The following is a 26018-nucleotide window of genomic DNA, read 5'->3' as shown; positions in this document are numbered from 1 at the left end:
TGATTATTATCATAAGAATAAAGTACGATGATCTAATCATTGATTATTATCATAAGAATAAAGTACGATGATCTGATCATTGATTATTATCATAAGAATAAAGTACGATGATATAATCATTGATTATTATCATAAGAATAAAGTACGATGATCTGATCATTGATTATTATCATAAGAATAAAGTACGATGATCTGATCATTGATTATTATCATAAGAATAAAGTACGATGATATAATCATTGATTATTATCATAAGAATAAACTACGATGATCTAATCATTGATTATATCATAAGAATAAAGTACGATGATATAATCATTGATTATTATCATCAGAATAAAGTACGATGATCTAATCATTGATTATTATCATAAGAATAAAGTACGATGATCTAATCATTGATTATATCATAAGAATAAAGTACGATGATCTAATCATTGATTATTATCATAAGAATAAAGTATGATGATCTAATCATTGATTATTATCATAAGAATAAACTACGATGATCTGATCATTGATTATTATCATAAGAATAAAGTACGATGATCTAATCATTGATTATTATCATAAGAATAAAGTACGATGATATAATCATTGATTATTATCATAAGAATAAAGTACGATGATCTGATCATTGATTATTATCATAAGAATAAAGTACGATGATATAATCATTGATTATTATCATAAGAATAAAGTACGATGATCTGATCATTGATTATTATCATAAGAATAAAGTACGATGATCTAATCATTGATTATTATCATAAGAATAAAGTACGATGATCTAATCATTGATTATTATCATAAGAATAAAGTACGATGATCTAATCATTGATTATTATCGTAAGAATAAAGTACGATGATCTAATCATTGATTATTATCATAAGAATAAAGTACGATGATCTAATCATTGATTATTATCATAAGAATAAAGTACGATGATCTAAACATTGATTATTATCATAAGAATAAAGTACGATGATCTAATCATTGATTATTATCATAAGAATAAAGTACGATGATCTAATCATTGATTATTATCATAAGAATAAAGTACGACGATCTAATCATTGATTATTATCATAAGAATAAAGTACGATGATCTAATCATTGATCATTATCGTAAGAATAAAGTACGATGATCTAATCATTGATTATTATCATAAGAATAAAGTACGATGATCTAATCATTGATTATTATCATAAGAATAAAGTACGATGATCTAAACATTGATTATTATCATAAGAATAAAGTACGATGATCTAATCATTGATTATTATCATAAGAATAAAGTACGATGATCTAATCATTGATTATTATCATAAGAATAAAGTACGATGATCTAATCATTGATTATTATCATAAGAATAAAGTACGATGATCTAATCATTGATTATTATCATAAGAATAAAGTACGATGATATAATCATTTATTAGATCATAAGAATAAAGTACGATAATCTAATCATTGATTATTATCATAAGAATAAAGTATGATGATCTAATCATCGATTATTATCATAAGAATAAAGTATGATGATCTAATCATTGATTATTATCATAAGAATAAAGTACGATGATCTAATCATTGATTATTATCATAAGAATAAAGTACGATGATCTAATCATTGATTATTATCATAAGAATAAAGTACGATGATCTTATCATTGATTATTATCATAAGAATAAAGTACGATGATCTAAACATTGATTATTATCATAAGAATAAAGTACGATGATCTGATCATTGATTATTATCATAAGAATAAAGTACGATGATATAATCATTGATTATTATCATAAGAATAAAGTACGATGATCTGATCATTGATTATTATCATAAGAATAAAGTACGATGATCTAATCATTGATTATTATCATAAGAATAAAGTACGATGATCTAATCATTGATTATTATCATAAGAATAAAGTACGATGATCTGATCATTGATTATTATCATAAGAATAAAGTACGATGATCTGATCATTGATTATTATCATAAGAATAAAGTACGATGATCTAATCATTGATTATTATCATAAGAATAAAGTACGATGATCTAATCATTGATTATTATCATAAGAATAAAGTACGATGATCTAATCATTGATTATTATCATAAGAATAAAGTACGATGATCTAATCATTGATTATATCATAAGAATAAAGTACGATGATCTAATCATTGATTATTATCATAAGAATAAAGTACGATGATCTAATCATTGATTATTATCATAAGAATAAAGTACGATGATCTAATCATTGATTATATCATAAGAATAAAGTACGATGATCTAATCATTGATTATATCATAAGAATAAAGTATGATGATCTAATCATTGATTATTATTTAAGATGAAATATGATGTTTTTATCCTCAACTAACGGATAAAGAAATCACTTTGAACAGAAACGAGCGAAAGCTCTTTCTTTCAAGTGTAACTCGCCAGACGACCTCGTGTATTTCCTTCCATCCAACGCTTCATGTTTTCGTCAGACGCTTGTGTGGTCCTCGCACATCTCGCCACGCCGGCGATCGACCGGCGTAACCCGAGGTCTCGGCGCCGGCGAGCTTCATACGAGCCGGCGGATCAAAGGCAGGATTGAAGTCCGAGCGTTTCACAGGCGGCCAGCGACCCGAGCGCGGCCCAGAAAAAAAACAAGTCAGATCCAATATGTGGTGTTGAAGCTGCGCCGACCTGACAGACGCTCGTGGTTCTAATGGTGCGGAACGACGTGAGAAATGCTTCTCGTGGCGCCGACGCCGCCGCTGTCACTTCCTGTCTTTGAAGCCGCTCGCGCCACTTTACTCTTTTATTCCACAAACTGCAGTCGTTTGTGTTTTTTGGATCTTTTTCTTTCTCCTGAGTTTTCGAACCAACACTTGGCAGTCCCAGGCCTGACCAATCAAACTTGATCCAACAGAGGATTCAAGTCTTTTTTCACTGTGATCTTCCTTTATTATGGGATATAAAATATGTTCTAGGAAAGTCAGCCGATCTCAGCGTAGACAGAAAACCAGGTGAAAAGAGTTTACATAGATTAACGTTGTGGCGCTAGCTTATTTCAGGTCATAGACCTGCTAGCATGCTAACATTAGCATTCTATTCCATATACTTTTTTTTGTGTATTCGTAGTTACAGTAAGTAATAAGTAATAAGTAACTCAAATAAATTATAATACAGAAACAACAATTTTAGTATTAATACTTTTTTTGACAACCTTAATATGTAGTCGGTTATAAAGAATACAACAGATGCGCTAATTCCCCGTCGTAGAAACCATGAATATTTATGCACTGTATTATCTTCATATATGCCTAAAAAAAAAAACGATCACTCGCCCTATAAATTAGCGTCTTTACCTTGTTGTTGTAGGGCTTGAAGCATGCTAGCTAGCACAGTGTTAGTTAGCGTGTTGTCTTCAAAGTGGAATAGACAAAACGTCAAGTCTTTGTAGCATTTTATCTGTTGCACTGCATTTTGGGACTTGTTATTTTGGAGTGTGTGATTTATACCTTTGAACAGGTATTATAGAAAAACATTTCTTTCATTTTATTCCATCTATGCTAGCTATATACTTGAACTTTAACATAAAACATCGTAAACAGAGGATTATTTCAAGTAATTCATCATTTTTACTATCATACTTTAGACTTGCTAGCATGTTAAAATGCTAACATTAACGTTCAATTAGATCTATTTTTCTCTTAATTGTTTGAAAGAACTAGCTTAGCTAGCATTACCCATTGCAATTTTCCCTTGATAAGCAAACGTATGTTTCCTTGAACAACAAGTATTTAAAAATATGTGTTGAGTAGTTTCTCTGTCTCGGTTAGCCGGCTAAAATATTTAGCTCGTTTTTAGTTAGCTACATGTTGCAACTGTTGCAGTGCATTGTGGGACTCTCTTCATACCTGTGAGCAGGTGTAATATAATTATTTGAAAGTGTTTTTCCCCTTTATATCGTGGCCCCTGCAAAGATGTTAGCTAGTATAGCTCTGGGAGCTAAGCTAAAGCTAACAATCTCTCTCGACGCGTTAGTTGACGCGGCCACGTCTGTGTTTACATGAGTAACGCTATCGTACTTTAGAAGTACTCACAACTCATAAGTGCAGCGATCAGTCATTCGCTGAAACATGTCACTCATCCGTGAGTCACGCCTCAGTCTCATCTTCACACTACACTGTACTGTCGTCGCTAATGTCGGCAGCGAGAGCGAAAACTGCAGTTAGCGCTCGGGACGAGTGAGTCAACTGTTGGTCTGTGACATTTAAGGAAAGAGCCTGGAGCTCCGTCACGACTCCTGCACCACTAGATCCTTTACTTCCCTTCTTACCCTGGACATGATGCGTTCAAGGGTGCTAAGGGTGCCAGGAAATATTTATACTGTGATGTATCACAATCCATGATACTTTATTGATATTTGACACTATGCTTTTACATGTATTTTTTTATTTCAATCATATTTTGTCATAGTTTTTTATGGTTAGCATTGCAATTAAACTTCTGGACTGAGGACAAGAGGATACAGTGACTCCAGGATATTTTAAAGCTGATGTTTGGACATATTTTGGTTTGAAAACAAATGAAAGCAGTTACGACTTCGTCAAGAGTCATGTGGTCTGTAAATACTACAACACCAGAGTCAAGTACTGGACAATACTACACATATATACTTGTTACTACACTATTACAACACCAGAGTCAAGTACTGGACAATACTACACATATATACTTGTTACTACACTATCACAACACCAGAGTCAAGTACTGGACAATACTACACATATATACTTGTTACTACACTATCACAACACCAGAGTCAAGTACTGGACAATACTACACATATATCCTTGTTATTACACTATCACAACACCAGAGTCAAGTACTGGACAATACTACACATATATACTTGTTACTACACTATCACAACACCAGAGTCAAGTACTGGACAATAATACACATATATACTTGTTACTACAGTATCACTATATATTGTATCGTAGACCATGTATCGTGAAATGTATCACCAGTATCTTGCCAATACACACACCTAGTTTTACGCGGAAAAAAAAGAATAAAGTTACAATAATTGTTAGAGATGATTAAACAATTTCTTTGGCCATTTTTTAAAGGTAAAAGTATTTAAATATGTCAAATACGTTGTTTGTGTTTGATTGACATAACGATATCCAATGGTTTTTAATTGTTGTCTTAAAAATATTTCGAGTTTAGAGTTTAGCGACTCTTGGAAAATAAAAAGTAAAATAAATAAACTAAAGTCAATTAAAATAAGATGAAATGAAAATACTATTCAACATAAATACAATGTAAAATTATTTAATGAATGAAAATGGAATACAAATGAAATAAATTAATAATATTTGTGTTATATTACTGGAGTAAAATGAATTTTGGTAAATATAGTAATAAAAAAACACAAGAAAACCCTAATTAAATGTTTGCATGTATATGATCAGGATTAACAACAATATCTCAATTTTGCCTAATTTGTCAGAAAATGTAGGGAATTTAAAATTAAAGTTAAATAAAATATTGAATGAGTTAATTCACAATATTCTCTCCCAACACTTGCGACTGATTTGAAGTCTTTTTTTTATCTAAAATGTACTTTTCATAAACTTGTTTTTTTAGCCTGTTAACAGCAGTTTTGGTTTGTTAAAAAAAACTGTAATCACTAAATTTACATGTTTTTAAATTTAAAATGTTTTTTTGTCTCGCAATAAAAAGAGGAAATGAAAAAACGTTTCATATTAAAATCTTTAAATCCTTTAAATTCCTAAAGTTTGATCGGACCTCTTCTCTCCTGCAGCGACACAAAGGCCACATGCTGGCGGCGGTGTCGGTCAAGCACCTGAGTCACCGTCGCTTCATGGTGTCCTTCCAGCTGGACACGGTCCAGAGGACGGACCAGGACCTGTACCGCTGCGTGACGCAGTCTCCTCGCGGGTCAGGGGTCTCCAACTTCGCCGAGCTGGTCGTCAAAGGTAACTTCCCTCCGTCCCGCCCGACCAATCCGAGTTCTGACGAATGCATGTGTTGGCGTCCCCGGGTGTCAGACCAGCCCGTCCTGTCAACGAGCGATTCACTGGACTTGCACTCCTGAAGACCCTGTCATATCGTGAACCGCAGACGGTGACCCCGGCTCCCATTACTCGTCCGTCCTCGCCGCCTGTCAACACTCTGACAGCTTCCTAATGACTCGCTAGCACAACACACGCCGCGCCAGAGGAAGCTTTCTCGACTGACGTGAAGGTTTTTGTCAGGAATTTCAAATTATCGTAACTGCTGGAGCGTTTTTATTCAGAAAGAACTTCATATAACAGTATTTACGGGAGCAGCACTTTGGACTGCTAGACCTAGACTGGATTCACCTGCAGACGAGTCAAGAGTTAGTAAAAAAATCATTGATGTAATTAAAATAAACGTGTTTAAAACTGAAGAATATACCAGCATGAACTTGGCTACGGTTAAGAGTTCACTGAGAGGGAGTGAGACAAAGACGTAAAACCTTTATAAAGTTGTGAATAAAGTTATTTTATTCTTGTTAATAAAGTAGTTGTAGTTGAGGTAAAAAAAAAACTGTCGCACCATCTTTAAAAAAACACGTTGAAGTTTTGTTTCGGAATTCGTGAATTTGAAAAAAGTCATCACAAAAAGTCTGGACAAAATAAGATAAAAAAAAATCTCACTGAATTATTATTAAAGTAAAATATCAGTTATTTAAAACTCCTTTCTAAACTCAATATTTGCTTTCTTATTTTAGTGCCTTCTTTTTCTGCTGTTTTTCTTGTAGATAAAAATATCTTCTTTTAATTTTTTTAATTTTTTTATCCTTGTGGTTTCGAGTATAATAATATATTTTGAGTTGAACATTATCAACATTTTAGTGACAACCCTACTACAAATATACTTAGAATAAAAAAATATATATGTATTTTAAATTTTTTAAATCATTCAGTTGAACATATAAGTATTGAGTCTCAAAACAAATCAAAAAAAGTTCTTAAAAAAACACCTCAACACTGCACTTTTATTGGATGAAAAGAACATTTTTTGTAAATATGTAAAAAGTCCAGAATGAAAAGTTCTTACTACGTTACAAGTTACTTTTTTTTCATTATGAATGATATTGCACGTAAAACATATTATTTATTCTATTTAATAAGTAAAATATCATATTTTAATGTTTTATTTCATATATTAATTTGATGTTTCATCACGTAATAGCAGCGATGAGGGTTTTTGGTGGTAAACTAACAGTAATACTCAATATTCAACTGATCCTCAGAGCATTTTTAACCTCAAAATACTAACTTTTAAACAGCGGAAAATCGTAAACGCACTGGTTTCTGGATCTTCTTTGTGTCTTGAGTCTTAATTCACAGACTAAAGTGACATTTCATGCGATCAAAGCTGCAAAAACACCTCCTTGTGTCGCCTCTTTTTGAAAAATAAAAGGAAACGTCAGACCTCATATCGATTTGTACCTTAACTCATCAGGGCGGCGAAGAAGAGAGTGCAGACCGAGCTGCAGCGAGCGTGAAAGACCCAACATTTAAATGCATTTAAAAAAATCCCTTTGCATTGTAATGTTTAAATCAATAACGTCTCTGATCGTGCCTTCAAATCCCTTTTCCCTGATCGAACTTTGTCTCACAGATGAACGTTTTTAAACATCCTGAGAGTTTCAAAGGTTCCTCTGGTCCGCGGAGCAGATGGAAAATGATCCGAGGTTCAGAGTAAAAATGACTCCTCGGCTGGAATGACAGATTAGTCACAGCCGAGGATCTAACACTGATCTTCTCCCGCGCTTTTGTCCTCGTCTCGTTCACATTCCCTCTGCTGGTTGTTGCCGGAAGGTAGTGGGCTCGCGACCCGTTCCCCGGTCGGGATCCTCTGCCCATGCAAATCCCTGCCTTTCATCAGAGAAATGGCTGTGAAAGCGTCGAATCCTTTGGTTCCGGAGGATCCTGTCGTTTTATTTTCCTTCCTGTCTTCACACCTGTTGTTTCACTTTCGTCATTAGCCGCGACTAATCCGCTATTTGAACAATTGACCCGCGACTCATCCCAGGGATTGTCTCTCAGTCGCTAGAAACTGTTTGTATTTTTAACACTTAACACAACAAAACATTCATTTATGATCTTAAAAACCTCCCAAACCTCTTTTTTTGGTAAAGTCTACGACACAAGCAAGACTTTAACGTGACTTTAGGACCGACTGGTTAATATTAATGCTATTAAAACAAACACAAAGGAACAGTTTGTACCAAGAATCTGGCGTATCGCGATACAATCCGATGTATTGTCGTACTATAGTGACGTCGTCATTCTGATCTCAACACAACGACTCTGAAGGTGTTTTCAAAATCCACAGGTTTATTGAATATTATTGTAAAATATACGTCAACACCAGGTGTACGTCGCCCACAAACATGCTAGCGCAATGCTAACACAAATCAACATTCCCGCACCTTCTGATTAATGACATCTAGTGCGAACACAAAAGATGAACAAGGTTTAAATTACCCATGATGCCGCATGTAAGCCGTGAAACGGCGTAGAAACAAAACTCAAAACACTCCTTGACAAAAAATATGAACATGACACCGACGTAAATACATCACGAAACTCTCTTTGTTCATTTCTGTAGTACAATTTCCGTAACGGGTCTAGGGAACAGTTTTGCGTCATCTGTTACGGGAAAGATATACTTGTAGTATTGTAGAGTACTTGACTCTGGTGATGTAGAATTTACTGCTTTCATTTGTTTTCAAACCAAAATATGTCCAAACATCAGTTTTAAAAGCTGCTGGAGTCACTGTATCCTCTCGTCCTCAGTCATAGCTAGGATTTTATTGTTTCTTTAGCTTCGCAGGACATAGGACTGCTGCCATCTAGTGGTCGGAAGACTAATTGCGACACAAAAATGAAGAAAGGGGCTGGAATATTGACATTTTAATTGTAAATTTAAAAATCAAATTATTTTATTTTAAAACACACTTTATTGAAACGTATGACAAATATAATTTGAAAGCCTAAACGAAGACAATAAAAGATTCAGTGCTGTTGAATATTGATACAATATCGTGAAATAAAAACAAGTTACTATAACATGAACAACTTAACGAGAAAAATAATATTGATCTCAGTCCTTTGAAATCTACTTTCTCTGAGTCACTTCTGAAACTTCCTCTTTGCCGTAATACCAGTGAGAGATACTGCCTAGAGCGCCCTCTCATGGCGGTCAGAGGGAAAATTAGGAACTTGTGAAATTACCGTTAATACTTGAATTTATGCAAGTGCAGTCAAAACTTCGTAAAAGTGTGACTTATAGTCCGGAAAAATACGGTAACTAGAGCGAAAAGAGAAGTTTTATCTTCCCTGATGATCATTTTTGTCTAAAAAAACAAAAATGACGAAATAATAATCAGTGTATAATTCACCTGGAAAACTCCTTCATGCTTTTACGTGCTCACGGTTTATACCTAAAATAATACTGACAGAAAAGACAAAATCTGTTGGAATTAAAATGTTTTTATTTTTAAAACGGTTTTGATGGTTTCTTATTGGAGCAGCAGCGCGTAGAAGCCATACAAGTGAACAACCATTAAAACATCACTTTTTAGCAACAAATACTTTGGTTTTTTTTGTGGTATTTTTACATTTCTTTTTCTTCTCACAGTTCCGCCGTCCCCCATCGCGCCCCCCCAGCTGCTGCGAGCCGGCTCCACGTACCTCATCATCCAGCTCAACACCAACTCCATCCTGGGAGACGGACCCATCATCCGGAAAGAGATCGAGTACCGGGCCAGCCAGTCCCCCTGGTCCGAGGTGCACGGCGTCAACATGGTCACCTACAAGCTGTGGCACCTGGACCCGGACACGGAGTACCACATCAGCGTGCTGCTGACCCGGCCGGGCGAGGGCGGCACCGGACCCCCCGGCCCGCCTCTGGTGAGCAGGACCAAGTGCGCAGGTGAGTTTTTGTTGTGCGTTGTTAGAGAGATGAAGTCTAATGTCTCAGTCCATCAACCCCAGAAGATTGTGGAGCTCACGGCTCAGCAACACACAACCATGGGTTTGATCGCATGACTAGGAATCTGAAATTGGGTCTCGTACCGGCACCTGGTGTTCACTAACCACCCTTCGCTCAGATACACTTCACGACACCGGCGTTATGGATCATAACCCAGAGCTACCTGGGATTTTGTTCTTGAGTTTTTTTTACTTCTTTACGATTGGATTTAGTTGAGTGTGAAGTTTGTTTCAAATAGATGTGTATTTTCAAGAATGTGTTGATAAAATACCTATCACGATATAGAGTCAACGGTAGGATATATATTGATACTGTAGTATGTAAGTATATATTTGTAGTATTGTCGAGAACTTGACTCTGGTGTTGTGATAGTGTAGTAACAAGTATATATGTGTAGTATTGTCGAGTACTTGACTCTGGTGTTGTGATACTGTAGTAACAAGTATATATGTGTAGTATTGTCCAGTACTTGACTCTGGTGTTGTGATAGTGTAGTAACAAGTATATATGTGTAGTATTGTCCAGTACTTGACTCTGGTGTTGTGATACTGTAGTAACAAGTATATATGTGTAGTATTGTCCAGTACTTGACTCTGGTGTTGTGATAGTGTAGTAACAAGTATATATGTGTAGTATTGCCGAGTACTTGACTCTGGTGTTGTGATAGTGTAGTAACAAGTATATATGTGTAGTATTGTTGAGTACTTGACTCTGGTGTTGTGATACTGTAGTAACAAGTATATATGTGTAGTATTGTCCAGTACTTGACTCTGGTGTTGTGATAGTGTAGTAACAAGTATATATGTGTAGTATTGCCGAGTACTTGACTCTGGTGTTGTGATAGTGTAGTAACAAGTATATATGTGTAGTATTGTCCAGTACTTGACTCTGGTGTTGTGATAGTGTAGTAACAAGTATATATGTGTAGTATTGCCGAGTACTTGACTCTGGTGTTGTGATAGTGTAGTAACAAGGTAAGGTAAAACTTTATTGATCCCTCAGGAGGTCTCCTTCAGGAAATTGTTTTATATATATATATATATATATATATATATATATATAAAGTTTATATGTGTAGTATTGTCGAGTACTTGACTCTGGTGTTGTAGTATTTACAGACCACATGACTCTTGACTTCAAACCAAAATATGTCCAAACATCAGCTTTAAAAGCTGCTGGAGTCACTGTATCCTCTCGTCCTCAGTCCAGAAGTTTAATTGCAGTGCAAACCTTAAAAAACTATGACAAAATATGATTGAAATATATATAATATATAATATATATGTAAAAGGATAGTATCAAATATCAATAAAGTATCATGGATTGCGATACATCACAGTATAAATATTACCCTGTCACTGTATCCTCTAGTCCTCAGTCATCGCCGGAATTTCGTTCTTTCTTTAACCACATAGAACGTAATGATTGCTGTCATCTAGTGGCCGCAATTAATTTATTGCAACACAAAAAGCAACAAATTAATTGTTAAAGAAAAAATGTTGTAAAAGTAAAACAGAATATTGCGATAGTAAAGTGTATCTGAATGAATAACAATTTGAATTATATTGATTATCATTGTCTTAAATGTGTTTTGTTTCGAAAAAACGTGATATTTTCTCCAAAGTAAAATGAGTTTGTTGCTCTTGACACGTCAAGGCAATAGTTTAAGTAAAGTTTGTCTAGAAAATAAACCTGTGAACTCGTCGAAGTGAGTGAAACACAAACTCTATTCTATTTATTTTCACAGTTTTTATCTCGACTCGAGCACTAACTAATTTCTGTGGTTCGGCTTCGTCGCCGCAGAACGACCCGACATAAAACTACGCCTCGTCCTGACTCGATAATTGGCTGAAATTAAAAACAGGCTGATTAAAAAAAAAAAAAAAAGCTTATCTCGTGAACGCCGCTATCGCCACCAGCTTCCCCGAGCGCCGCGGCTGATGAGGCGGAATCTCGCCGCGGCGAGTCTCGGCACTTCTGGTTTGTTTTCAGAGATAACGGCGAGCGCCGCCGCAGAATGTTTTCAGAACAATCGCGCCGATCAGTTGAAGTGGACAGAACGTTTAATTCTCAAGTTTTTTTCAAACAACCTGATGACTTTATAATAAAAAATACATTTACTCATTTACAGAAATCATTGAATAATAAAGTGATGCTTCCACATTATCCTCACTTTTTCTTTTGCAATTTCTTTTGTTTTTCTACAACTTTTTCACTTTTTCCCTAGTTTTTTTTACCATAAAAAACTATGTTTTGGCTCATTTTTTATCTTATTCCATCAAAGCTTTAAATTAAATTGATATTTTTTAAACGCACATTTTAAATGTATTAATTGTTGAGTTTTAATATTTCAATGCTGCAAATTCAACCTTTAAATGTTCATATTTTTTTATTAATTTATAATAAAATACATTTAAATGTTCATATTATTTTATTAATTTATTTAAATAAAATACATTTAAATGTTCATATTATTTTATTAATTTATAATAAAATACATTTAAATGTTCATATTATTTTTATTAATTTATAAAAAAAAAATACATTTAAATGTTCATATTATTTTATTAATTTATAAAAAAAAATACATTTAAATGTTCATATTATTTTATTAATTTATAAAAAAAAATACATTTAAATATTCATATTATTTTGTTAATTTATAATAAAATACATTTAAATGTTCATATTATTTTGTTAATTTATAAAAAAAAAAATACATTTAAATGTTCATATTATTTTATTAATTTATATAAAAAAAATACATTTAAATGTTCATATTATTTTATTAATTTATAAAAAAAAATACATTTAAATGTTCATATTATTTTGTTAATTTATAAAAAAAAATACATTTAAATGTTCATATTATTTTATTAATTTATAATAAAATACATTTAAATGTTCATATTATTTTGTTAATTTATAATAAAATACATTTAAATGTTCATATTATTTTATTAATTTATAAAAAAAAATACAATTAAATGTTCATATTATTTTTTTAATTTATAATAAAATACATTTAAATGTTCATATTATTTTGTTAATTTATAAAGAAAATACATTTAAATGTTCATATTATTTTATTAATTAAAACAAACAAACATTTAAATGTTCATATTATTTTATTAATTAAAACAAACAAACATTTAAATGCTTAATAAAGGAACAACAATGAACAAATATATATAATAATATTATTTTTTTTTTTACCGTAAAATCATCATAATATTGCCAACAATTAAATTAAATTTTAACTGCTGAAATCTATTTTGAATATGAAAATTTACATGCAGAAAAAATGTATTCGTTTTGAAAAATTGAACTCTTTACTTCAATTATTATTTTTAAACTTACATTTTTCAATATAGAAATGATTGAACGAATTAAATTGTTTATATATATTTATATATATATATAAAAAAAAACATTTAAATAGAAAAAAGTTTGTTTTTGACACCAAAATTCGTACGTAACAAACGATTCACCCGGAAAATCATTTATTTAAGAGGACAAATGAAAAGTTATTGTATAAACAAAGCTTTCATTCACTTTTTCTTCTTCTTTTGGAATTCCTGGGTTCGTTTTCGCTCACGTATTGACACTGATGCATCCTGGGAAATGAAATGTTTGCGGTGTGTGCGCGCTGGTCGTCACTCTTCCTGCTGCCCAGCGGTCTCTTCCTGTCGTCCCTCGCAAATATATCCCGCCGCGCTCCAGCAGAGCCTCGCCCTCCTGCGATGACATATGAACGCCGCGGCGCTCCTCGTTCATCAACACACACACACACACACACACACACAAACGCACACACACTCACACACTCGCTAAAAGGCTCACGGGGAGATGTTCGGAGGTGAAACGAGAAAAACAAATCCAACAAATTGCTTCCTCGGTTTGTGGCACTAAACAAAGCCTTTAATTGTGTATTTACATTTGAACCGGCGCGACATTAGCTTGTTCAGCCATGTGTGGGTTCAGAGATAGCAACGTTTGTGTTGTTGTTAAACACACAGTTGACACCAGTTCAGTGCAGAGGAAGTGAATTAAAGACAACGATGTTATGCTGATGTTAGACCGGAGGGTTCGACGTGTTTTCACGTAAACACTTGTGTGTGTTGTTCGTTGACCCTTTTAACAAATCAGCAACAAAAATACAGTTTTCTGAAACAAAAAACGCTTTATTGACCCTTTTATCAAACAATTTTGCAAAATTACAATTTTATGAAGCAAAATACTATTTATTGACCCTTTTATCAAACAAATCAGCAACAAAACTACAATTTTATGAAGCAAAAAACACTTTATTGACCCTTTTATCAAACAAATCCGCAACAAGATTACAGTTTTCTGAAACAAAAAACACTTTATTGACCCTTTTATCAAACAAATCAGCAACAAGATTACAGTTTTCTGAAACAACAAAACACTTTATTGACCCTTTTATCAAACAAATCAGCAACAAAACTACAATTTTATGAAGCAAAAAACACTTTGTTGACCATTTTATCAAACAAATCAGGGACAAAATTACAATTTTCTAAAGCAAAAAAACATTTTATTGACCCTTTTATCAAACAATTTTGCAAAATTACAGTTTTATGAAGCAAAAAACTATTTATTGACCCTTTTATCAAACAAATCCGCAACAAAATTACAGTTTAATGAAGCAAAAAACTATTTATTGACCCTTTTATCAAACAAATCCGCAACAAAATTACAGTTTAATGAAGCAAAAAACTATTTATTGACCCTTTTATCAAACAAATCCGCAACAAAATTACAGTTTTCTGAAGCAAAAAACACTTTATTGACCCTTTTATCAAACAAATCAGCAACAAAACTACAATTTTATGAAGCAAAAAACACTTTATTGACCCTTTTATCAAACAAATCAGCAACAAAACTACAATTTTATGAAGCAAAAAACACTTTATTGACCCTTTTATCAAACAAATCAGCAACAAAACTACAATTTTATGAAGCAAAAAACACTTTATTGACCATTTTATCAAACAAATCAGGGACAAAATTACAATTTTCTAAAGCAAAAAAACATTTTATTGACCCTTTTATCAAACAATTTTGCAAAATTACAGTTTTATGAAGCAAAAAACTATTTATTGACCCTTTTAACAAATCAGCAACAAAAATACAGTTTTCTGAAACAAAAAACGCTTTATTGACCCTTTTATCAAACAATTTTGCAAAATTACAATTTTATGAAGCAAAATACTATTTATTGACCCTTTTATCAAACAAATCAGCAACAAAACTACAGTTTTCTGAAACAAAAAACGCTTTATTGACCCTTTTATCAAACAATTTTGCAAAATTACAATTTTATGAAGCAAAAAACACTTTTTTGACCATTTTATCAAACAAATCAGGGACAAAATTACAATTTTCTAAAGCAAAAAAACATTTTATTGACCCTTTTATCAAACAATTTTGCAAAATTACAGTTTTATGAAGCAAAAAACTATTTATTGACCCTTTTATCAAACAAATCAGCAACAAAACTACAATTTTATGAAGCAAAAAACACTTTATTGACCATTTTATCAAACAAATCAGAGACAAAATTACAATTTTCTAAAGCAAAAAAACAATTTATTGACCCTTTTATCAAACAATTTTGCAAAATTACAGTTTTATGAAGAAAAAAACTATTTATTGACCCTTTTATCAAACAAATCCGCAACAAAATTACAGTTTTCTGCAGCAAAAAAATATTTATTGACCCCTTTATCAAAGAAACAGCAACAAAAATACTGTTTTCTGTAACAAAAAATACTTAATTGACCCTTTTATCAAACAAATCAGCAACAAAACTACAATTTTATGAAGCAAAAAACACTTTATTGACCCTTTTATCAAACAAATCAGCAACAAAACTACAATTTTATGAAGCAAAAAACACTTAATTGACCCTTTTATCAAACAAATCAGCAACAAAACTACAATTTTATGAAGCAAAAAACACTTTATTGACCATTTTATCAAACAAATCAGGGACAAAATTACAATTTTCTAAAGCAAAAAACTACTTATTGACCCTTTTATCAAACAAATCCGCAACAAAATTACAGTTTTCTGAAGCAAAAAAATATTTATTGACCCTTTTATCAAAGAAAGAGCAACAAAAATACTGTTTTCTGAAACAAAAATCACTTTATTGACCCTTTTATCCAAGAAAGAGCAACAAAATTACAGTTTTCTGAAGCAAAAAAATATTTATTGACCCCTTTATCAAAGAAACAGCAACAAAAAAACTGTTGTCTGAAACAAAAAAAACATGTCTGAAGCAAAATAACAATTTTCTGATGCAAAAGGACAATTTATTGGTGCTTTTATCAAACAAACGGCAACAAAAATACAATTTTCTGAAGCGAAATAACAATTTTCTGATGCAAAAGATCATTTTCTGATCCATCAAAACAATTTTCTTATGCAAAAGAACAATTTTCTGCAACAAAAGTTCCAACTCTGAAACAAAATTACAATTCTCTAAAATAAAATCACAATTTTCTGAAATAAAATAAAAAAATTCTGAGCCAAATTTACAAACTCTAAAACAAAATTAAATTCAATGAAAAATGAAAGTATTTTAATCATTTTTGGAAACTAAATTCATATATTTTGAAACCAATTAGAAAACTAAAAGAAAAATCAGAAATCATTTTACAAACTCTGAAACAAAATTACAATTTTCTGAAAATAATTTACCAATTTTTGGAAACTAAATCTTTTCTTTTAAATTCCCCCAAATAATACAAATAATTCTGAAATAAAATAACAATTTACCGAAACAAATTCACTAAATTCAATTAAATGACAATATCTTGAAAACATTGAAAAACTTGAATTACCATGTTTTTGCTGCCAAACGTTCGTGTGCAACGATGACGCAGCTCCAGGTGGTGGCGCCGGTCGTGTGGTTTTTACGATGATGATTCTTCAGAACGAGAGGAAGTTAACGACGAGCGCTTCAGCCACTCGGGGGGGCGAGCAGGAAGTGTAAAGTTAACGTCCGTGAATGTGAACACGACGATGGTCGTCCAGGTGACGATCAACGTTAGCTCGTCCGCGGCTTTGTGCGTCAGGTGGTCCCAGAACCACATTAGCGGTTCTGCACCTGCTGCCGGGTCACCGGACCTTCTGGAAAGGCCTTTTCCCATAATGCTCCTGGAGACGACCAACACATGAGCCGCGCTAAAATTAGACTCACAAGTGCCTCGACTTTCCTCGGCTGTCGTTTATCATGCGTTCCTTGGCCTGAGCCTCCGTTCGAGCCTCGCCCTCCCGGAGCTGCACGAGTACAAGTCCAAGTTTTCTTCTTTGACTTTGTCCTTCAGTACGATGAGCAGAACACATTTACATTTTCTTAAACACATTTACAAACTCTAAAACACAATTTCAAACTCTGAAACACATTTAAAATTTCTGAAACACGATAACAAACACTGAAACACATTTAGAATTTTCTTGAACACATTTATAAACTCCTTAACACATTTACGAACTTTGAAACACATTTACAAACTCTGAAATACATTTAAAAACTCTTAAACACATTTATAAACTCCGAAAAACACAATTACAAACTCCGAAAAACATTTACAAACTCTGAAAGACATTAAAAAAAAAATTATAACACATTTACAAACTCTGAAACACATTTACAAACTCTGAAATACATTTACAAACTCTGAAATACATTTACAAACTCTGAAATACATTTACAAAATCTAAAACACATTTAAAAACTTTTAAACACATTTATAAACTCCGAAACACATTTACAACTTCTGAAACACATTTACAAACTCTGAAATACATTTACAAAATCTAAAACATATTTAAAAACTCTTAAACACATTTATAAACTCCGAAAAACACAATTACAAACTCCGAAAAACATTTACAAACTCTGAAAGACATTAAAAAAAAATTATAACACATTTACAAACTTTGAAATACATTTACAAAATCTAAAACACATTTAAAAAACTCTTAAACACATTTATAAACTCCGAAAAACACAATTACAAACTCCGAAAAACATTTACAAACTCTGAAAGACATTAAAAAAAAAATTATAACACATTTACAAACTCTGAAATACATTTACAAAATCTAAAACACATTTAAAAACTCTTAAACACATTTATAAACTCCGAAAAAACACAATTACAAACTCTGAAAAACATTTACAAACTCTGAAAGACATTAAAAAAAAAATTATAACACATTTACAAACTTTGAAATACATTTACAAACTTTGAAATACATTTACAAAATCTAAAACACATTTAAAAACTCTTAAACACATTAATAAACTCCGAAAAACACAATTACAAACTCCGAAAAACATTTACAAACTCTGAAAGACATTAAAAAAAAATTATAACACATTTACAAACTTTGAAATACATTTACAAACTTTGAAATACATTTACAAAATCTAAAACACATTTAAAAACTCTTAAACACATTTATAAACTCCGAAAAACACAATTACAAACTCCGAAAAACATTTACAAACTCTGAAAGACATTAAAAAAAAAATGATTACACATTTACAAACTCTGAAATACATTTACAAAATCTAAAACACATTTAATAACTCTTAAACACATTAATAAACTCAGAAAAACACAATTACAAACTCTGGAAAACATTTACAAACTCTGAAAGACATTAAAAAAAAAAATTATAACACATTTACAAACTTTGAAATACATTTACAAACTCTGAAATACATTTACAAAATCTAAAACACATTTACAAACTCTTAAACACATTTATAAACTCCGAAAAACACAATTACAAACTCCGAAAAACATTTACAAACTCTGAAAGACATTAAAAAAAAAATTATAACACATTTACAAACTTTGAAATACATTTACAAAATCTAAAACACATTTATAAACTCCGAAACACATTTACAACTTCTGAAACACATTTACAAACTCTGAAGCACGTTTAAAAAAATTTAACACATTTACAAACTGTGTAATACATTAGAAAACTCTGTAACAGGTGTAAAAACTCTAAGCACCCGATTACAAACTCTGAAACACATTTGCAACATTGTTTGACGGTTTGTAAATGAGTATTCTCACATTAGTTCATTCCCATCATAGTAAACAATAGTTTTTGGTCATCAAACCAAACCTTGTCTAAATGTTGCAGCAGCAGGAACGACAGAGACATGATGATGAGAAGTTCTGCCTCTAAAGTCCAGACGCTCACAGTGAAGACTCTGTTCTCAGCGACTGAACCCATGAAGGCGACTCTTTGTTTGACTCGTGGTCTCCTGGACTATCAAGTCTATCAAGTCTCTGTTTACACAATCATGAGTCACCAACACATGTTTATGCTCAGTGGAAAAACTCTGTTAGAAATAAAAATATGATTTTTTTTTTTTATTGTTCAAAGCTGTTTAAAATCCTTATTGTATTATTTAACTTTAAATATTTTTCCTTCAAAGACGAGGGAGTGAAATGAGTTAAATTTGAAGGTATTTCGGTTAAAAATGAGTATTTTTTTTCTTTTTTGTATTTACTTATTTGAACATCTAATGATTGTTCCATTAAAGAAAGGAGTTTAATTAGAAGATAAGATAAAAGAATGATAAAGAGAGAGCGTCAGATCAGGTACAAGAACATTTGTTCACGTGTAGATGTTGAATCTACTCTTTCTTGACTCTCGCTCTCAGAGGTAGAAACGAGGGATGACGAAGTAAACGTCATAAACTCACCGACACATAATCACAGAAATGACTCAAGAAACGATGATCAGTCTGAAGATGAACAACGTTCTTCTCTTGCACTCGACCGTTTTCCTCTTTCTTGACGTCTCGTTCTTTCTCTAATGGAGGCTGGTGGAGTCTCTGCTGCCCCCCGACTCCCCCGACTCCCCCTGACTCCCCTGACTCCCCTGACTCCCCCCGACTCCCCCCGACTCCCCTGACTCCCCCGACTCCCCCCTCACTCCCCCCTCACTCCCCCTGACTCCCCTGACTCCCCCGACTCCCCCTGACTCCCCTGACTCCCCTGACTCCCCCCGACTCCCCTGACTCCCCCTGACTCCCCCTGACTCCCCTGACTCCCCTGACTCCCCTGACTCCCCCTGACTCCCCTGACTCCCCCCGACTCCCCCCGACTCCCCCGACTCCCCCGACTCCCCCTGACTCCCCCTGACTCCCCTGACTCCCCCTGACTCCCCCTGACTCCCCTGACTCCCCCTGACTCCCCCTGACTCCCCTGACTCCCCCTGACTCCCCCCGACTCCCCCCTGACTCCCCCCTGACTCCCCCTGACTCCCCCCTGACTCCCCCTGACTCCCCTGACTCCCCCCGACTCCCCCCGACTCCCCCGACTCCCCCGACTCCCCCTGACTCCCCCTGACTCCCCTGACTCCCCCCGACTCCCCCCTGACTCCCCCTGACTCCCCCCGACTCCCCCCTGACTCCCCTGACTCCCCTGACTCCCCCTGACTCCCCCCGACTCCCCCCTGACTCCCCCCCGACTCCCCTGACTCCCCTGACCCCCCTGACTCCCCCTGACTCCCCCCTGACTCCCCTGACTCCCCCGACTCCCCCTGACTCCCCCGACTCCCCCTGACTCCCCCTGACTCCCCCCTGACTCCCCCTGCAGTGAGGGAGGAGGCTGGTCTTTCACTCCCTGGTCACCTCCAGGAACACTGAGTCTCTGTGAGCTGTGAAGACTCTCTGTGTGTCTGCGGCTCAAAGACGAGACTGTTTAGATTCTCACTCTGGTTTAAGATGATGGTAAATATGTTTGACGCCAATGATTCAAATCTTCTTTTCATTACTTTTACTCTATTTTTACCACTTTTTAATACCATCAATACATGAATATTATATATTTGATTAATGTCCGTATTAATATTAACAACTTGTTTAAATTTAAATGAGGTATGTTCACGATTAAACTTCTAATTCTCTAATATTTATTTAGAGTTTATATCCATCCATCCGTTCGTCCGTCCATCCATCCATCCATCCATCCATCCGTCCGTCCGTCCGTCCGTCCGTCCGTCCGTCCGTCCGTCCGTCCGTCCGTCCGTCCGTCCGTCCGTCCATCCATCCATCCATCCATCCATCCATCCATTAATTTGTCCGTTCGTCCGTCAATCCATCCATCCATCCATCCATCCATCCATCCATCCATCCATCCATCCATCCATCCATCCATCCATCCATCCATCCATCCATCCATCCATCCATCCATCCATCCATCCATCCATCCATCCATCCATCCATCCATCCATCCATCCATCCATCCATCCATCCATCCATCCATCCATCCATCCATCCATCCATCCATCCATCAATACATCTGTCTGTCCATCCATCTGTCTGTCCATCCATCCATCCATCCGTCCATCCATCTATCTATCCATCTGTCTGTCCATCCATCCATCCATCCATCCGTCCGCCCGTCCATCTATTTTTTCCTATAGTGTTTATTTCACACATATTATTATTTATTATAAATATGATTTGAAATTGATGTATTTCTTTGTACATTTATTTATTTTATACATACAAAACGATTTTTTTTTATGGAAAAAACTTATTTTAATATATTTGTATTTTATTCATATTAAAACAAGTTCTGAAGATTGAATAATTATCAGAATTTTAATTAGTTTCATCGTATTTTAAATACACTTTAAAAATATTTATTTTCTGTTTTCCAAAAAGGATTTTTCTATCTTACGACCTTTTAATATGATCAATGAACATAATTTGCATTTTTATTAATGATTTTGTATTTACATATGCATACAAATAACTTAAATAATGCGTCAATGTAACTTCTAATTCTCTAATAACGATGAATTGATTTGTTATATTAGTGACTTCATTTCACACAAATATACAGTAAAAATGGCACTAAAATGACGTATTTGTTATTAATATGATTTAAAATTGATACATAAAACATTCATTTTATACCATCATGTTTATGTATACCATATTATATCATATTTGCTTTAATTAAAAATATATTCTGACAACAAATAATAATCATTCTTTAGATTAATTGTATCATTTTAAATATAAAAATAAAATAAAATATATATCTTGTTTTCACGTATAATTTGGACCCTCGCAGAATTCAATTGATCACTGCCACGGCTTAATGCTAACAATCGATCCAAGAGACACGAGGGAAGTCGTCGTGTCCTTTTGAGACTTCATGGAAGTGTCCCTCCATCTCCCCCTCACCACTGAACATCCAGGGACAGGACTTTGAGATTGTCACGTCTTACAAGTTCCTGGGTGTTCACCTCAACAACCGCCTGGACTGGGTGGATAACACTGCTGCTCTTTATAAAAAAGGGCGGAGTAGAATCTACCTGCTCCGGAGGTTGAGGTCGTTTGGTGTCCGGGGGTCACTCCTGAAGTCATTCTATGACTCAGTAGTGGCCTCTGCCATCTTCAACGGTGTGGTCTGCTGGGGGAGCAGCATGACAGCAAAGGATAGGGCTAAACTGTTGATGGTTACGTCCTAGGGCGCCCCCTGGATCCTGTGGAGGAAGTGACTGGGAGGAGGATACGGAGCAAGCTGGGCTCCATGAGGAGGAACTTGTCTCACCCTCTCCAGCACACACTGAGGGCATTGAGGAGCTCCATCAGTGATAGGATGCTCCATCCCCGGTGTGTGAGGGAGAGGTACCGCAGGTCCTTCCTCCCTGCTGCCATCAGACTCCACAATAAGAACACAGCCAGATAATTGTCTAACTGCACCTTTCTTGTTATTTTTGTAAATATGATTGTGTATATAATATAGTGCAGATTTATTTTCTATTGTATTTAGATTTTTTTCTTTCTTTTTAATATTTTATTTCTGGGTGTTATATTTTTTTCTGGTATATTGCTCTTGCTGTTGTTAAAACGAATTTCCCCTCGCGGGACAATAAAGGGATTCTGATTCTGATTCTGATTCTGGAAACGACAAAATGATTCCTTCAACAAGTTCCATGTGTGGATGAACTCAAGCCTCGTCTGAACCCCTTCTCTTCCGTCCTCAGAGCCCATGCGTGCCCTGCGAGGACTCACCGCCGCCGACATCCAGCCTCGCCAACTGTCCCTGCTGTGGGAGAACCTGGCCTTCAACTTGACGCGCTGCCACACCTACTCGGTGTCGCTGTGCTACCGATACACCACCTCGGGGGGCGGCGGCGGCCACAACACCACGGTGCGCGAGTGCCTGGCGGTGGAACACAACACCTCGCGCTTCACTCTGCGCGATCTGCCGCCCTACCACGGCGTCCACGTCCGCCTGTCGCTCGCCAACCCGGAGGGCAAGAAGGAGGGAAAGGAGGTCACGTTCCAGACCGACGAAGACAGTAAGTCACTTAAAAAGAACGGCTCAGAAGTATCTTTGGTAAAGTGTTTACGATGGAACCGCCGGTCCAGATGTGTTTTGTGTTCCACCCGTTCCAAAGTGGCCGTTTCAACAAACGTTTAGAGGCAGAATCATCCGAGCATCGACGGAGCACTTTCAGACAAACTCCCACTGAGTGTGAAAAGGAACACGGAGATCTTCTGATACGACGACGCCTCCATTGTGTTTCCCACGTGGCATTTTTAACACCAGCCGCTGACTCAAGTCTGCTGAACACGAGCTCTTGCATCAAGTGGAGAAGTTTCAGCTGCTGAAAGAAAAACTAGAAGTTTTGGATCCAATGCGTCAAGAGTCGAGTATCAGATCAATGAATCTGACCAACAATCATTAGAACTGGTTAGTAGTCATTAAGCCTAAAAGACCAGTTCAGTCGGGTAGTTAACCAGGTTGAATTAGTGAGCCATGAAACTGTGTCACTATATCTTGGACTAGAAGATGGCAGCCTTCTCTATCCTCTGTGGCAAGGGTGGCCTACCCGGTCCTCAAAGAGCCGCAGTTGGTGCAGGTTTTTGTTCCAAACCAATCAAGACATTTTCAGCAATCATGTTTCTTAGGAGTGTAATCAGTTGACTGTCCGTCTGGTGTTGCTTGATCAGTTGGAACAAAAACCTGCACCAACTGGGCTAGTTGAGGACCTGGTTGGCCACTCCTGCTCTATGGCTTCAACACATCTTCTGGATTAGGGGTCTCCAAACCGGTCCTCAAAGGGCCCGGATGGTGCAGGTTTTTGTTCCAACCGATCAAGCATGTGCAATTTAACCAATGAGGTTTTAGCTAAAACAGACTGACAATCAACTGATTACAATCCTGAGACTCCTGATTGGGTTGGGAAGTGCTCTTGATTTGTTGGAACAAAAACCCTGCGCCACCCCACGGCCCTTTGAGCACCGGTTTGAAGACCCCTGTTCTAGAGAAACCTCACAGTGTTTATGAACCTAGAGCATCTTCTACGTCGCATCTTGAAGACCATCACTAGCGGTTAGCTAACCTTACATTACCTGTAACTTCCTCGTTGGTCTTCCTTACAACTTTTATTCCCTGTTTTTGTGGACTATAAAGTGAACCGGACTATAAGGCGAACCGGGATATATTTTCATACACAAGTTTCAGAGGCTTTGTAGATTGCCAACGTTTGGACATAATTCAACGCGTTGTACCGCGTAAGATCGGTCGAGGTCAGTAAGTGAAACCTGAACTCATAAGTAGGGCGCACCAGATTATAAGGCACCCCTGTCGATTTCTGATAAAATACAAGGATTTTAAGAAAGCATTACAGTCCGAAAAAATATGGTGGCTTAAAATCATAGTTCAAAATTGAAATTTTGGTGAGAACACAATAGTCCGAGCTAAAGGTATCTTGGCTAACTAGGAACAGGAACAGACCCGGAGCAGATGTAAATTACAGAAAACGCAAGACATAAAAAATAAATAAAATTGAAGAAATATAATTGAAATACAACATAAATAGGAAAGTATAATAGTATCATTTAATTATTTTTCTATTCAACTATCAAACTAACACAGATGTTTTATGTTGTTTTTTTCCGTCCGTCTACTAAGCAATGCGTCATTAGTTTTTCCCTGTGTTGCTAGTGTGCAGAAATAAGCTAGCTAATATTAGCACCACAATCTAGTATGTAAGTAAGTAAGTAAGTCATTTGTATTTATATAGCGCTTTCCCAGACCAGGGTCACAAAGTGCTTAAACAATCAAAACAATACTCAATGAAATATATACTTTAAAGGTCAAGAAAAACACAGGAATGGGAAGATGTTAGAGCTGCGTCAGATGGTAAAACTCGTTTTCCAAATTCTTTCTCATAAAACGTGACCAAAAATCAAATTACTACTAGTTTCCTAGATCCAGATCCAGTTAGGCAGCTTTGCCGTCCACTTAAGAAGTTACTGGAAACCTAAAGAGACTCTTAGGCGGTCCGAGGACAAACTGGAAAGAGCTTGAGGTTTGTTACGGAGAAGGAAGATGGAAGTTATGGTTTGAAAGTGTAATAATCAGAAGTGACGGTACTAACCGAAAAAGGTTCCACTATCTTGGAAAAAGCCATTGTTTTTTTGAAAGACATACTGGAGCAAAGTATAGAGATATTTCTCCTCCTCCTCCACAGACCCGGGGTAAGTTTCCTGCTACATATTACTCTTCCGAAGCTGCGACACTTCGCGGCAGCCGGAGAAATCAATTGCTCGCGGTGAAGGAATGACACAGAAATGTATCAGCAGATAGAGAAACAGCAAGGTAGCACAGATCAACACACCGCCTTTCAGCAAGACAAGTGTGTGCACGCGCTTCCTATACAACATGTCAATTACAAAACCGTATTCCCAAAGCACTTAATAAGCAATTCTGTCCTCTAAACTAACCGGGTTTAAAAATAACCGTCGATTCAGCTCTCTGTGTGGCCCCGGGCTTGAATCTGAAATAATAGTCGTCCTCTGTTAGGCTCTGACAAAGAGGTCTCGACTAGAAAAGCT

At 35.4% G+C, this 26018-nt stretch overlaps 1 protein-coding gene across 5 annotated transcripts in view; it reads left to right on the top strand.

Moving 5' to 3' along the window:
- The window catches only part of ptprub (protein tyrosine phosphatase receptor type Ub), a 258433-nt gene that overhangs the window by 157086 nt on the left and 75329 nt on the right, over nucleotides 1–26018 (top strand). For all 5 annotated transcript variants that reach the window (XM_087812960.1, XM_087812963.1, XM_087812959.1 and 2 more), the window contains exons 6-8: nucleotides 5850–6024; nucleotides 9725–10018; nucleotides 23156–23473. In XM_087812960.1, the coding sequence (XP_087669086.1) occupies nucleotides 5850–6024; nucleotides 9725–10018; nucleotides 23156–23473 (787 nt within the window). The remainder of the gene's footprint in view (nucleotides 1–5849; nucleotides 6025–9724; nucleotides 10019–23155; nucleotides 23474–26018) is intronic.

Source organism: Callionymus lyra, chromosome 17 (assembly GCF_982586985.1).
Source record: "Callionymus lyra chromosome 17, fCalLyr1.hap1.1, whole genome shotgun sequence".
Lineage (NCBI taxonomy): Eukaryota > Metazoa > Chordata > Actinopteri > Syngnathiformes > Callionymidae > Callionymus > Callionymus lyra.
The sequence above is the reverse complement of the archived record's forward strand: the minus strand, read 5'-3'. Positions and strand labels throughout refer to the sequence as shown.